This window comes from Haemaphysalis longicornis, unplaced genomic scaffold, assembly GCF_048455015.1.
Source record: "Haemaphysalis longicornis isolate Haplotype H1 unplaced genomic scaffold, Haemaphysalis longicornis Haplotype H1 scaffold_1, whole genome shotgun sequence".
NCBI classification, from domain to species: domain Eukaryota; kingdom Metazoa; phylum Arthropoda; class Arachnida; order Ixodida; family Ixodidae; genus Haemaphysalis; species Haemaphysalis longicornis.
Window position 1 is genome coordinate 234,651,389 of NW_027526203.1, and position 15,787 is coordinate 234,667,175.

Consider the following 15,787-nt stretch of genomic DNA (forward strand, 5'->3'; position numbering starts at 1 on the left):
CAGGAGTATCGCCCCCCTTAAATTCACAGTGCTCTTTTGCTAAAAATAGTGCAAGCCTTAGCGAGTTAACACGGTATTTATTCATGAATTGTCAAAACCCAAACGACAAAAGCACGATTCTGGTAACATTCCCTATGAACCATACAACAGAACTCCTTGCGCAGTGGCAAACCTTTATTCTCCTGTATTAAGGACCTTAGAAGCAAGAACAAAACAAGTTACTTACGCCTTCTTCAATGGCTCGGTACTTAGCTTGGAGAAGAGAAATTTGCCTGCGGAAAAAAAAAAAAAAGTGTATGTCACTGACTCCAAATCAAATGCCAGAAAAAAGCACTATTGCTAAACTTAGTCGCAGGTGCACAACTCGTTGTGCTGCTCAGCACAGTTTCTTGGAGAGTTCAACTCCTTGCTGCGCATATGTTTTTTGGCATGGAGGCGAAAAGCAGACATTTTTTTGCAAGACACCTGCACACAAATGTCAAGTGCCTAGATTAAGCCATTTTGCTCTTCTTAAGCACACCATTTAGTACAGGTGTAGCCATGGAATACAAATCCCCATGTGCCCTTTTTTTTTTTTTTTTGCTGCAGTTGATGTTTTTTAAAATTTCAACTCACTCAGTCAAAAAAAAAAAAAAAAAAAAAAAAGAGTGCAGTCATTTCAAGCGGGTAAAGACGGACACGGAAAAAAATCTTTCAGGGAAGAAGAGAAGGCCTAAAAGGGATAGAACAGCTCCAACCATTACAAGGACAGGAATACAGGCTCACCAATCCGACAAGGGGGGGCTGAATTTGGTGGACAGGTGCTACAAAGATTTCAAAGTAGAGGTTTTCAAATTGGAATTCTTCATGTAACTGTCCTGAAGGGAATTTCTTGGGCTGAAGAAGAATCCCCTCTTCCATTTCCCGCCATCTATCCAGCGTTCTTAAGCAGCAGGTACATAACTTGGCGCAATGTATATGCGAGCCTCTCAAGTACGAGGGCACCGCATACAATGTGGAAAGTAAAGAGGCATTAAGGTATGAGGCCTAGTACTGGGGAAAGTTTTTTTTAAAAATAGACAAACAACGCAGATTTTTTGTCTATATCATAAAGTACACTTTTTTAGGCCCATGACAGCCTTATAAACTATGTGTAATTTTTGTTCATATTTTTTATTTTAAAATTGTATTAAATGTGGGTCTCACGCCAACACTCCTAACCCTAATTTAATTAACTCCATGAAAACACACAATTTTTGGTAGTGGTATAGGGGAGGCTTTGTCCTGTGCAATGAAGCAAAAGTAATAAGATCAGATAAATCTTAGATAAATAAGATTCACGCGCGTCCGCCACAAGGGTGGCGACACGTATATGTTGGCACCGCTGTTTTTTTGGGTCACTCACCTGCCTGCCGCAGCAAATCACTGTAGCAAGGCCGCGCTATGATTTTCGCCACGACACGTTTTACTCGCGAAGTTTGAATCATCTTATGCACTTTGACCGTTCAAAGGGCGTCTCCATCCTGTACCAGAATGCCGTGTTTTCTTAATCTCCGCCTTGTACCATCGTTCCCTTTGCTTAGCATTGTCAGTTTCACACCCGCTTTTTCCTCTCTCAATTCGCTCGACCACGTCAGCCTTATCTCGCTCGCGCAATACGCAGGAAGGGGGGGGGGGGGGGGGGGCTATAAACAGCGCCAGACAGCATAAGTATGGTGGCTGCACGGGTGTCACGTAGCGAGTGGTGCTTGGCTGGCGGGAACTCTGACGTCATGGAGGGGAGGGGGCACAACATAGGCATTTCTTTCTTTTAAAACTTGGTATTTCAGCTAAAGTTTGTAAATCACACGAGAATGCGCTAAATATGGTAGTTTAAATAAGTTCTTAGCCCACCTGTCGCGTGAGACCGTCTTCTAGCCTGGCAATTACCCGCACCCCGGTCGTATGACACCTCGGTCATACGACACTTTCTCGCGGTCCCTTGAAAATCGTATTATCGGGGTTCCACTGCATATCTTTTGAAGGAAACTGTGTCGGAAGAAACCTTTTTTCAGCAAAATGATGCCCAATAAATTCCACATCTAACAAAGAGGAAAACAAAAAATTTACATTTTGAAAAAAATTTTACGATTTTGACTAGGCATGACACCTTAAAAAGAAAAAAAAGGAAAGAACCCACCACCAATTGGTAAACTTTTTAATGTGTCATCCAGGCATACATGATGTGTCAACATGATAACTTTGGTACCAACTTAAATGCAGAGACTGCGGCCCATGAATCAAAACTATTAATAGGGGTTTGACTGCATTCACAAGGGGCGATAACTACAATTTGTTATTACAAGCAGGCTGTCGTGACGTTTGGCTTTACAACAGAACATTTGAAAATATGTGTTGTATGGCCTTGCGTTTGCATTACGTTTGGTGTAAACTGCCTGTGACAAAAATGGTTTAATTCCTTTACCTGGTAATCTAACTATAGCCCGCCCTCTAACATCTTTCCAAAATATGCATAGACTAGCCTAAATTACTCATAAAAGTTTCTCCCCGCACTCAAGGAAGTTTCTGCACCCCATTGCACACACTCAACAATTTCTCAGGAAAATAGGTCAGCTGCAATTTCTTGAGTGCTCTGTGCTAAATCGGAGCTTACCTGCCGAAGTCGGCGAAATGGTTGTCCGAGACCATGGTCAGCTCTCTCACGCTGTCCGAAGACCGCTGGCTGGACTTCGCTTTGACATACTCATCGTGGATATGCGACAGTTGCTGCAAAAACGCGCGCCCGGTAGCCAGTTACAACGGGTACGGCTTGCCAAAAAGCACTCGTGTGAAAGCAATCAAGTGGGCACGCAAAGTTTGTATGAACATTTATTCGCTGTGCCGCACCCCGAAGTATGTGCATAGTAACTATTATGAAAGTTTGCTGCCTCCAACTAGCAGGCACAAACAAGTACATGGCGCTTGCTGGTTGAAGGCAGCAAAGTTGAAAATATTCAGAATAATAATACGCAGATTTCAGAGAGCAATAATGCTGGGGAGTGTCCACTAAGGCTCTGCATGCCTGCCAAGTTGTCACTTGAACTCCACATTAATGAACCTTTCAAACAAGCAAACTGCTTACATGTCCAGGCAAACATGGCCCCACATTTCAGCTGAACCAACTTTTGCACGAAACGTGCTGCATATCTTCCTTGGTATCCCTTGCATTTTTACGCACCATCTCTCAATTTTTCAATCCAGCTTTAAATTCAGGATTACAAGCAACCTGATTAATTTCAGTTGCTTTGCTGCAACCAACTCAGCTTGCAGCCCAACTCGTACCCACTTCTAGGGGCTAACATAGCAAAATGCGGGGCACAATGACAGAATTGGGAGGTGGGGAAGAGAGAGAGAGAGACTCTTTTACACACTACAAGAGAAAATTAGCTACGAAAATTTCTTACTACTGGAGGGATTTTTTGCAATATGGAGGGTCTGCCACACGGTATGCATCTGTGCTAGAGTCACTAAATAAGCTTCCATAGCACCACCACTGAAGCACGCAAGTGAGCAACGGAGGGAATTTTGGTGTTTATCAGTGTTGCCAGGTTGCCATGTCTATGGACTCGCCGCTACGTCTGACCGGGTAGTTTGTAAACAACACCGCTGAATACACAGCAAAACGGCATTTCCGGATACGCTTCATCAACGGAAATGCTGGGAAGCACGGTTGCTTTGATTCGCGTTTGGAACGACATCAGTTGCGCACAGCCGCCGAGCATGGAGGGCAAACTAAAGCTACCACAGTTGACCGACTAAAACGCATAAACAACAAAAAGGCGAAGCCCATGAACCTTAGCAGTGTAAACAAATGCCACATGATGTGAAAGGACCAATGATCAAGGTGGCGGCATGAAACAAGAGGAGAAAAAAGTGCCGATACTCTGAAACCATGTCTAGTGACACTAATCTGCGCAAATTTTCTGCGGAGGGGCGCACCTCGCTTTGAGAACGATGTGTGGTTAATACAGATAACGCACGAAACACCGGAAGGTAGCGCATTGAAGTTCTTGGGCATTAGCCTCACGTTTTCAGACAACCAGGTTTGCTGGAGTTACGCCCTGCAGCCAGAAGCCCCTGTTGACATTTAACTCTACCCACACCAAACTGGTGAAACGTTCAGTAGCAACGATGTGCTTCACCAACGCCCTCAAGAGGTCCTGTGTTCGCCACGTGCAGAGCGCTGTGGAGGCGCAGGTCTCTCGGCTAAGACAAAAAGGGCATCCTGAGCATGCAACTGTGACAGTTTGTGAGGCTGTCTGCAGGCGTGAGAGCGGCTGGAACCAGTGCGCATGACGGCAATGAACGCCCTAAGACGGTGGTTATACCATATCTGCATGGTATCGCACATCGGATAAAGAAAATACAGCGGAAAGCTTGCGCTCGGGTTGTAATGGCTGCCCAACTAAAGCTCACGAGGCTTCCCAGAGACACATGTCCAGTACAAAAAGAAAAGACTGGCTGCAGCGTTGGGAACCACATCAAGTACGTCGAATGCGATGGAGGGGTTGTGTACCAAGTTCCGTTGGCCTGTGGAAGGGTATATGTAGGACAGATGGCACAGTGTATCAACTCCAGGCTACGCAAACATCAGAATGACGTACAGAAAAGAAAAATGGGAATTTGTCAACTCACTGCGGTGAATGCTGCATGTGTGAGCTGTACTTTCAAAACTCAGTAATACTGTTTCATGATTCTGATCAGCACGCGTGTGAGATAGTGGGCCTCCTCATTATCAGTCCCAGATCGTCTGCAGACTGCCCGAGACGCGATCTGGCGCTCGATTTTGCCATGTACCCCTATGGGGCTTCCGGTCTGAACGCAGTCCTCGGATTGCCCGCGGATCGTCCAGGACTGGTAAATCGAGGAGGCCCATCGGAGGCAGCTGAAATGCAAGTTGGCGATTTCGAATGTGTCAGTCAACACCAATAGCCTTATCGGAAAAGGAGGCAGCGTTCTTGAAAAAGAACTGGTCATGGTAGTGACTGACACGTGTGGGACAGCACCAAGTGTTTCCGTTATTAACGCGATAGCGTTATTAGGCTCATTTTTCGATTCCCCCGTGGCTCCTAGCAGTCTGCTATCAGCCGTGCCCATCAGGCATCCACGGAAATATGTCACCACTGTGGCCCGGAAGCTACGACTGAGGCAGCAAGATTCGAGGGCTCCGCTGAACCTGTATTGTGGCGCTATGGCAACAGAAGTTTGAAAAGGGGGACAATGATATGACCTCAGATACGAAAGGAAGGAGACACGCTTTCACTAGGTTCCGCACCTGCGCAGTGAAGTTTGTTGTATGCCCAGTCGGTCGTAGCATGCTCGGCAGACACGGTCTCCAGCCGTGCCCGCAACTTACGCCATCACACCAAAGCGGGTTTCCACCAGAAGAAGAAGGTAATTCATGCCCCGACGCTATGCGTGGGCTATGAGGCATCTTGTAGTGGAAGCCTCCGCAAGAATTTTGACTACTTTAGGATCTTCAACGTGCGCCGAAATCTCGACACACTGGCGCTTTTGTTTTCTGCTTCCATCAGAAAAATGACCGCCGCGGCTGGGAATTGAACCAGCGGCCTTGGGTTCAGCAGCGCAACGCCTTACCCACTGAGCCACCGTGCTGTGTTTTCCACCGGGACTTACGCCGGCACCAACAGTGGGTGATGTAACTAAAACAGGGGACAAAGGATTAACCCCGGTCTCCCAGAAATCAAGGAAGGCATAGATTATAAGCTGAAAATAGCTAAAATAAAGCCAACTATATAGTATCTAACAACATAAGCTTTCAAAATACTTTTCAATATTTCATGTCTCCACTGAAAGCTCAGTTTAGTAAACGAGAGATGGCGCCATGTGCCCAAGTTAAAAATCATCCCAAAAACAGGTACGAATATCCTCCCAGGAAACAGCCATGCAAGAATGCTCGGTGGATAGAAAAGCGGGTAGTTCCAACTCACAATACAATCGCCAAAAACAGAAAAGCTTTAACTAATTATTACCCACTAGCAAAACGTCAAACCAAAAATGAACAAGGACAAGAGAAAAGAAACGATAGGACTCGTGCAACCACTGACCATGAATAGAATATTGCAGAGCCTGCTGTACCACAAATTTACCCGCACCAAAGAAAGTGAAAGAAGCACCATCATTAGGGCAGCATATAAGGCTGTTCTTACACTCGCAATTTTGACGATGAGACGAACTAACAATGGACTACCAGGGTAACAGAATGAACATGCATAGACGGGTCTCGAAGAAGGGGAGGGGACTCGATGGAGGGATAAAATAACAGTATTCGGAGCAAAAAATGGACTCTGGAAGCGCAGGACAACAGCGGGTGAGGTCAATCGGACAGGCCTTGACGCTGCAGTCGTCCTAAGTAGGATAATGACTGTGAATAGGTCCTCAACTTGTCTCTTCCTAACACATTTCAAGAAATCAGAGAAACAACGCAGTCTCCTAGCACCAAGAAAGCAGATGTAAAAACAAAATCAGGAGTGGCCATCATACCCTGTTTGAAAAGAAACAGGCACCCCCAAACAGAAAGAAAAGACCCCCACCCCTTTCAAAGGAAACCACTGCACGCCATGATAGACATGGCACCGATCCAGCGACCCCACATAAAAACTCTCCTCTCCAAAAATACGGATACAATCATACACAAGAAGGGGCAGTACGGCAGGCTCAAGTTAATTCCGGGAAAGGTTCAATGCCATGAGACCACAGTATACACCGACTCCAGGATGTACGAAAGCACGAGGCCCCAATTGTCCTAGTTGACTACTCTGGCAATCTTTGTGACTGCATGACCCTCAAACATACATGAACAAAGAAGTGGAAGTTGGAGCCACCCTCTTGGCAATCCGAATAGCGGAAGTATCAAATAAATGCATAACATCATTACAGACTCACAAAGGGCATTATACAGTTTTCTGGAGGCAGAATACCAAACGCTTCGGGAATATATTCCCATCCGTAATGCAGAAAGTTAACAATGTCACCTGGAGAGCCGGATCCAATGGTCTTAAAGCGAACGACGCACTATGCAAGAGGCACACGAGCTCACATAGCGCGCTCCTTGTGACCCCGTCTACCACACTGCCCTCTTCGAAAAATGTTAAGAACGAATCCTCATTCTATGCCTAGGAACAATCTTTTCCCTTGCTACAACGAGGTCTCAATGACGAAGAATCACAAACTCTGTGGACGAAAAACCAACACAGTTATCTGAAAATCCATGTGCGTTAAGGTGCTCGCTGGGAACATCAGACGTTTTAGAACTCTGCTTGAATAGGGGAAACATCCACCCTCTTGCGTGCTACCTAGCCATGTCCAAGGGTATGGCCAGGGGAGAACAGCTCAAGCATAACATACTGCACTTTTTCGAAGCATGGAAGGTAGATCTGACCAACTCGTTAGCTCAAGATCAGCGCAAGCTGATTGAGAGGGCAAAGACAGGAGCTGCTGCATCTGATGCCGTTGACTCAGGTTCCACCTTTGAGCTCCCTGCCACCTCTTTACACAATTTTCGTAAACCACAACTATTTCTTCCTGAACAAAGATCTCTCTCCCTCTCTCTCTGAAAAAAAAGCAAAATTGTTCAACGCAACCTAGACATTTTTATACACTAATACTGACTCCTCCCCGCTCGAACTAACCGACACCTTGCATTTACAACCTTTCACGCTGACATTTTAAGCCCCAGAAGTGCAGAGAGCCTTTTTCTCTCCTGAGACACGGCGATTAAAAACCCTGGTTGCTAGCCTTTCTCTTTTCGATAACCTTTCGTGCTCGTGAAGCATAGATCAGAAATACAGCAGCTGCATACGGAAACGCTCCATGGGAGTCAAAGTATCGCTATCACGCCTTACATCTTAGGATACAAATGTAGATGTCTCTGCAACTTTTTATAATCTTTGTATAATTTTAACCTTTTGTGTATCTCTTGTCTTTTTACTGGTATACACTTCACCCTGGTTCAATAACATTCAGTTGGAAGTAGTGCTTGTCCTTGTCTTCTGTGTCCATGTCTTTTCTGCGCTTAATATGAACGTTAAAAATCCACCCCCCCCCCCCCCCCCCCCCTGACCTGAGTGCATCAGAACATTTAGCTAAGAAAGCCTAAACTACAGAGCTCCCTGCTGTTTGTTTCTCAAGAGAGAGGGGTTCGCTACGAGAGCTACGTACTTCCAATGCGCTGCCCCCCGTGCCGTACATTTCCATGTGGCTGAAGATCTTGGCAGACACCTCTGTGGCAGGATCCCTGTCCTCTGCCTCCTCGGTGGTCACCATGGGCCTCATCTGCGTTGAAAATGTGCATGTTTCAGTAACACACGAGTACATAACCTCGAACCCTGTTCCTTCAGGATACAACAACCTTAGAGGGACAAAATTCTTGTGTCACACAAATTACTGCCCCCCCCCCCCCAACTGCACAGAATACCCTTTCCTTAAGTAACTGTAATGGGCACCAACCTTTGTAGCCCAGACAGCAGAGTGCATGTCAGCTGTGCTAGAGACTTTATTTCAATTTTTGTCACCGACTGGTTCCTTCTTACTTTTGATTTCTCTTCTGAAGCTCAAACAGTTACATGGACCACATTGCTTAACAACAACAAAGAGCCCCCAAAGTACGCATACAAATGGTTTCCATTTAAAGCCTTCCCTTAAGCAGTGCAGTCATCCTGCAAGTTACAGCAGCAAAGGATTATTATGGCCCTAGATTTTGTGTAATTCAAAAAGAGGTCACGGATAAATGCGAGTGTTATTTGTGCAGAGTTGACTACCCCTGTGAAATGGCAGAGTTCTTTCTATTTACCCCCACCTGGCTGGACAGCCATGATGGGGTTCTTTTTCTTGGGTTGGCCCCCTGTAACTCCCAGCCCAAACCAGGCTGGTTGTATGCACTGTACCAGTCTCAGGTGATCTCGGTCTACCTTGCTGGCTCACGGAGCCCTAAGAACTTTTTCGTTCTGGTAGCTAGCAGACCAAACTCCCATACTACTCGGACATTAACTGGCCAGCTAACAGTTTAACAATTGTGCAGAATAAGTTGCCTTGCAGCGTGTACAACCAGTCAAACAAACAACTGGGGCAGCTTTGCATCGCACTATACTGTTATGAACCTGTGTTACTGTGTAAGCAATCAAAGCAGATTAGCTCTACACAGCATCAAGCCTTTTGCTGGAAGGCCCTACTCCATTAGACTTCCATCACGCTCTCGACCTTACAACAAGCAGGTTGATTGGATGTGTTGCAGTTCTTGCCCTGCTGGTCAATGTTCACAATATTCTTCCAGTCACCAGCTATGCAAGCTCGCCCTCACACCTCCTTTCCAACAATTCGAAGCAAGTTTAGTCAAACTTTCACATCAACTTCCCTAGTAGTGAGGCCAGCCGGGAGAAGACCACTGGTCCCATTTTATCCGGCGCTGCCACTTGCACTCCCCCGTACACGGCTCACAGACCACCCTGCCACAGCACAAAGCACCTGCTCTTGCCCTAACCTGTCACACACTCGTTGAAGCACTTGCTGCAAGCCGCTGCTGCAGTTCAGACCACCACCAGGCCTGTTATTATAATTAACTATCTGGATTCCTCATCACAAGCATCTTTTCACTTCCTTCAGGAGTGACTTCACGTGTCCAACCCCAATTTTGCTTGCATGCGGTTGTTACAGGTGAGTAAAAGCAGCCTTAGAGCTTCAATCTGAGGCGTTCCAAGAGCACCTGACGAGAGTGCCGCCAACCTGAAAAACATGCACAGCCTGCCATGGTGGCTTAGTGGCTAATACACCGCACTAGCAAAGTACAAGGATTCCAGCTGGCCCAAAGGACCCATCCTGGCTCGTCCCACAAACAAGGCTCAGGCAGCCTGCCCGTTTTTGTGCTGGGATCGAGCCAGGATTGGGGCAACGCACTTTGCGCAGCCCAACTTTTGCCCGAAATTACACAGTTCAGAGTTCACCATCGTCCAGAGCACTGGTGAAGAGGCAATAAACTGAAACTCGAGCCCCATCATGGGGCTTTGTTGATGAGCCGATACGACGCCACGGTTCGGCTTTCATAATAATTCAACATCGCAGCGGTGCGTCTTGCGAAGTGAAAACAATGACAAAACCTTTCCATCTTGTCAAACTGTCATAAGGGTGCAGTGCAATAATACGAAGGCAGCAGCCCGACACTTTCGCAGTATGTGCACACCTAGTGCTAGACCAACTTTGCACCGAGTGGCGGCAGTTTCTTTTTGCATGGGGCACAACACCGGCGGTGCCGACAATGGCAGCAGGCAGCGCCGAAAAGTCACCCTTGAAACAGGCCGCTATAAACTAGTGCAAAAGCACAGGCCAGACTTGCCGTATGGGTCTTTTGAGCAAGGCTGGGCTCAGGCATCCCATTGCATCATATTCAGATTGGGCATGGTTACGAAATGGCAGTGTGTGCATCCCCCTACATTGCACTTCTTCTGAGCAACAGGTCGCAGCTTCGATACCCGACTGATTTTTTCGTGACAGCAGTAAAGAATAAAAATGCCAGAATTTTAGTTCTTAGAGGAGCCATGAAGAGAAAACACAAGTTTGGTTCATTCGAAAGATTGCCTCGTTAGAACCATACTTACACCACTTTTAACACAAACTTCGCTCAAATAAGCTACATAATTAGGAAAAAAGGGAATGACCATGCGACCCACCAGCTCATTTCCGGCAACAGAACCTATGATGTCACACGAGAATGCTCTGCGATTGGCGGAGGCGGGCAAAAGCAAACGCAAGTTAGGCAGGGCTTACCAGTTTGCATAGTGAGCTATATGCCCGTTAAACATACTGCACATTCCTTTTGACACTAAGAACGGTGGAGTAAACGGTTGAAGTTCCGAATAAACACGCAAGCGTGTACGCCAATGCGTACGACACTACCGCCAGTTGAACTCGACATCTCGCCGTCGCCACCGTCGCGCAGACGAATATTCGGGTTCGAGGCTCTTCGGGGCCAACGAACCGTCCCAGCACGCACAGCCGCGACCTTGCTTGGTATCGTAATCCCTTCACAGGAAGTTTGCCGTCATATCGCCAACCAGCAAAGGTAAAAATACAAACGAGGGGAGTAAGGAACAGTAAGCAGCGACGAGATAGTGACAGCCGTCGCAGTTTCGGAATGGTGTTGGCTTGCTGCTATTGTTAGGAGCTCGTTTCCAGTTTACAACCACTGAAAACTTCAGTTTGTTCGAGTACTTTAAAATGAAATTTCGTTCCTACGTTTTGAAATGCCCATGTAGTACGGGCAAATCGTCGAGGGAGTGCGACATCCCCGCCGGTGAGGAGATCTTCTTTCATGTGCTGCCCAACGACGAACCTCGGCGAAGCAAGTGGCTACGTTTCGTGAACTTTGCAAACGGAGGAGAAAGAGAGCTAAAGGAAGTACGAGTGTGCTCGCTTCATTTCCGAGGAAGTGATTACGGCAGGGACCCTTACGTTAGCTCACTCCTGGGACATGCTGGCGCTCGTCGCCGACTTCGTCAAATCGCCGTCAAAGCGCTCTGACCTTGAGGGAAAAAAATGCCGTACACACCGCGCATTGACGCTTTTATCTTTCTGGTCGAAGCAGAGAGGTCGTGCGAACGGCTTTCCATACACGACACCGGCCAACTGGCATAAGCGATACTGCTACTGAAATTGAACTATTATTAACCGTAATAAAAATACGGCACATACGTACCAGTCTGTATTCGTCCGTCGCGATGGGGCTGACGAGGCAGCGGTGCCGATGGCTGGGCGTTCGTCTGTTGTGGCTATCGCGGAATGGTCGCTTTCTGGTCCATCCGCGTATCCCACAACTCCTGCCGCTCGTGCACTTAGAAGCATTGAGCGTTCAAGTGGTGTGAGGTTGTTAAATGCAAGCCCGAGCTTCTCGGCGAGAGTTTTGTTCTCCGGATCAGGCGATTCCATGACTAGGGCTGCGGGTGCACTAGGTTTTACTAGTATTTTTAAAATGGCCGCCGTCTCGGTTTCGGCACGAGTTCCGGTTCCTGTTTGATTCCCGCGTGTGGGTGCTATATGGAGTCGACATACTAAGTATCTGTTTCATGGACCAGCTCGTACGACGCCATTGTTCACTTCACGAAATGTGCAATTTAGCGGGAGATTTAAAATTTTGGCTTGCCTTATTTCTCAGTGAATAAAGCATCATTTGCTTCCAGGAAAGCGCTTAGGGTACTATGAAACACCTAATCTTGCGAATAAAACAAACTTTTGTTTTCTCTTCATGGCTCCTTTAAATTGTTCTGTAGCCTTCCAATGCAACATCAACCTCAATGCAGCTGGGCTTTTCATTTTTTTACATTATTATTTTCTTTTTACAAATGCATGCAAATATGAGGTCAACGTTGCCGAACTGAGCTAAGTTTGTGTTAACCATGGCGAGCCAAGTAACTGTGGTATGCCCTGCCACGCAGCAGTAACAGATAATAATTAGGTACGAACGACTGACGTTTCAGCTGCCAAAGCAGCCCAAGAATACACCCACCTAGGCCAAGGGTTGAACATTTGAATAGGCAGTCAGCACAATACATACCTGCCTGATGGAAGCGGTGTAGAAGAAGCACTTCTCCAAGTAGAGCCTGTTTATGATGTAGCAAGCGTCCAAGTGCTGCTCCTGCTCACACTTATGCAAGAGCTGTGTCATCACGCTCATGTGACACAGCTGCAGCCTCAACTGCAATCACACCGTACAGCAATTCATTAGAATCTTGAAGCTTTTCACAGACCGCACTGCATGTTTCAGGAGAACTACCCCAGCAATCCTGTAAAAAATGACGTCACTTAATATTAACGGCCCAATCCCGACTCGTGTAGCACTGCGACACACAGCCCAACTTGAGGACTGTTTCGAACGGCACCTCTGGGGAAGGTGTTTCAGACTGAACGGAGCAGTGTGTGGCTAAGAATTTCAGCAGAGACAGAAACAGGTTAACCTGATGTGCTCAGATTTTACACACACACACACACGAGCTACTTTTGCAATCTGCTGTACGTCAATCCACAAACAGCAAGAACGTAGACCAATTCAGGATCCTTGGCAAACACTTTGACTAAAAAATGTCAGGTGTAGCACCTCCCTAATTCATTCAGAAACTATGGCACATGAGAAGAAGACCATCCTCCCATGAATGCTGTTATTTTAAAGGAGCCATGAAGACAAAATACAAGTTTGTGTTATTCATAAAATGTTGTGTTTTATAGTGCCCCGAGTGCTTCTCCGAATGCAAACGATGTTTTATTCACTGAGAAATTAATTTAAGTTAAAATTTTGACTTTCCCGCTAAATCGTGCATTTTCGCAGTCTGCAATGACATCACCGCCCTGCAGCCGATTGGGAAGCCTTGTTTACCGTTAGTGAACCTAGATGGCGCCACCATGCTGTGGCAATCCGTTTTCTGTTTTTGGTTTGTTTTTGACCCTATTTAAACCTGACTTGTTCTTTTTTCAGGGAGAAACTAATCGATTTGTGAAACATAGTGCTCGCTCGACAAATATGATCACGTAAGACACCGTTGCTTCCGTCAATCGGCCAGTGTCGTCTGAGACAACCCCGAAGCTCCGCGGTCCTGTGCAGCTAAACCAAGCATAGTGCGCGCAGTACCAACACTTCTATGTTTACGTGCGCTTTCGTAACTTCCACTGTTTGTCCCACCCTTCTCACGGCTTTAAAAAGAATGTGCCCAAACATTAAGCGCAAATAGCTCGTTCGCCAAGCTTATAAGCTCTGCCTAATTTGCGTTTGCTTTTGCCGCCTTCCGCCAATCGCAGAGCTGGCTGGTATGAAATAATACGTTCTGTTGCGGGAAATGAGCAAGTGGGTCGCATGCCCATTCCCTTTTTTCCTAATTATGTAGCTTATTTGAGCGAAGTTTACGTTAAAAGTGGTGTCAGTATGATTCTAACGAGGCATTCTGTTTAATGAACCAAACTTTGTGTTTTCTCTTCATGGCTCCTTTAAGTGCTCAAACCCCCTTTTGCCATCATTAAACAACGAGATTTTTGTTCTAAACACATAGCACTGCTCCGAAGTGCAAGGGGACCTTCCTCAGCCGCAACAAGCGCCAGTGGGGCTCACACAGTGAATTAAACAAGCCACAGACGCTGAGTCTTTGCTGGCCATGCGTCCAGCATGGCGTCCCTTTCACCACCGCCACATATACAAATAAAGCAACACGTGCTGATTTTTCCCTTGCTTCACGGCAATATTAAACTTGAACAGCGACACGCTTTCACTGGAGGAGTGACAAGAAACACACCTTTGCTTTGGGCTTCAACGGCTGCATGGTGTAGATCGCGTACAGCATGTACAGACCAAACACCTTCTCGGGAAACGTGGTCGTAGGGGCCCAAAGCTTCAGAACCATCGCCACCATTTCCTCAACCAGCTGCAAAACGATGCAACGGTAAGCACAATCACAAAACTGTGGGGCACAGCAGAAGGGCCCCTTCAATGAATAAGCTGGCTGGAACAATTACGTGATTACCAGGCGTAGTTCCCGAGGGTCCTTCCGAGCACTGAAATGAAGCAACAAATTGTGTAAACAGGCGAAATGGGCTACTTTATAAACATGCGCGATCATAGAGAAAACCTACCAGAATATTAACGAAAACTTTGCTTCTCTAAAACACTTGGCGAATTCACTGAAACGGACGCTCTTCGATGCGGAGTATCCGGCAAGAAGGGTATTCATGTCAGCCAGAAACCCTGCGGCCACTTTTTTCACTGGCTTGGCCATTGCGGGCTTATTTACTTCTTCTTTAGACTGGGGAGCCAAAACAAACGAGAGACAACGAAGAAACCCACGTTGTCCAGCGTCAATGCACGCACCGAAAACACCGCGAATGCAGCGAACACTGAAAACCCACGTGACCCCACGCCTGGCTCCTTGGCCGCGCAGAGGCGCCACTTGTGCCTTGGCGCCGTTTCCTTGTAGTTTCAGTTTCTGCTTCGGTGGTGAGTTGCTGCAGACGACACGACCGTCGCGGTTCCCGTCAGGGCAGTAGTCGGGATTCGGTGGGTGTTATTTCCATGTTCTGCATACACCAATGGCTACTTTGAATGAATGTACGCGTTAAATGTTAGTTTACATTCGGGCTAAGCAACCAGCTTGTTTGCGAAACATATACGACTAGAGCCAACGCATTCAACCGGTCATGAGGAGCTGCGGTAAATTTACGATGACCGTAAATTTAATTTGTCTTCGCAACGAGTGTGCAAGGCATCGTGACAACAGCCACTGGGCGGCACCGCAAAGAAGGAAACGGAGAGGTGTAAAAGCATTGAATCGTAACAAACTGGAAGTACTCACTCAACCCGCACCATCTCGAATCGCTGGCGATCGGCAATTGGTTAACCCGCCACTGCCGCTGCCGCAGCTGAAAACGACGACCGAACTTTTTCGCACTTGATCTCACCCGCACTGCTCTCTGCGCATGCGCCCCGTTGTTATGGCAACGGAGGCGCGTCGTCTGCTTCCAGAACACCACGGCGCCAAATTTAAACGGAAGGGCGCGGTGGTGTCGCACGCCGGACGTCGAAACGTGCCGTCCAGGCGCGTAGCCAGGATTTTTGTTCGGGGGGGGCTAAGGTTGTTCTCCACCCTCCCCCCCCCCCCCCCCCCCCCCTCCAAAGAAAAAAAAGCGCGGTACGTAGTTTGCAAGCGCCCTTAAAGGCTATGAAAATAAAATACATGTTTGGTTCATTAAAAAGTCTGCCTTGTCCCGATAACAATGATACCAG

At 47.1% G+C, this 15,787-nt stretch overlaps 1 protein-coding gene across 2 annotated transcripts; it reads right to left on the reverse strand.

Annotated features, from left to right (window-relative positions):
• Positions 1 to 226: 226 nt before the first annotated feature.
• Positions 227 to 15,483, reverse strand: LOC144142808 (snRNA-activating protein complex subunit 1-like; the record flags this gene model as incomplete). 2 transcript variants are annotated; one of them, XM_077674582.1, is given in 8 exon segments in its annotated part: positions 227 to 272; positions 2,633 to 2,745; positions 8,200 to 8,313; positions 12,581 to 12,721; positions 14,304 to 14,432; positions 14,532 to 14,562; positions 14,641 to 15,081; positions 15,357 to 15,483. In XM_077674582.1, coding segments are annotated over 7 exon segments (717 nt in total), but the record flags the coding sequence as incomplete, so codon positions are not given.
• Positions 15,484 to 15,787: the final 304 nt, after the last annotated feature.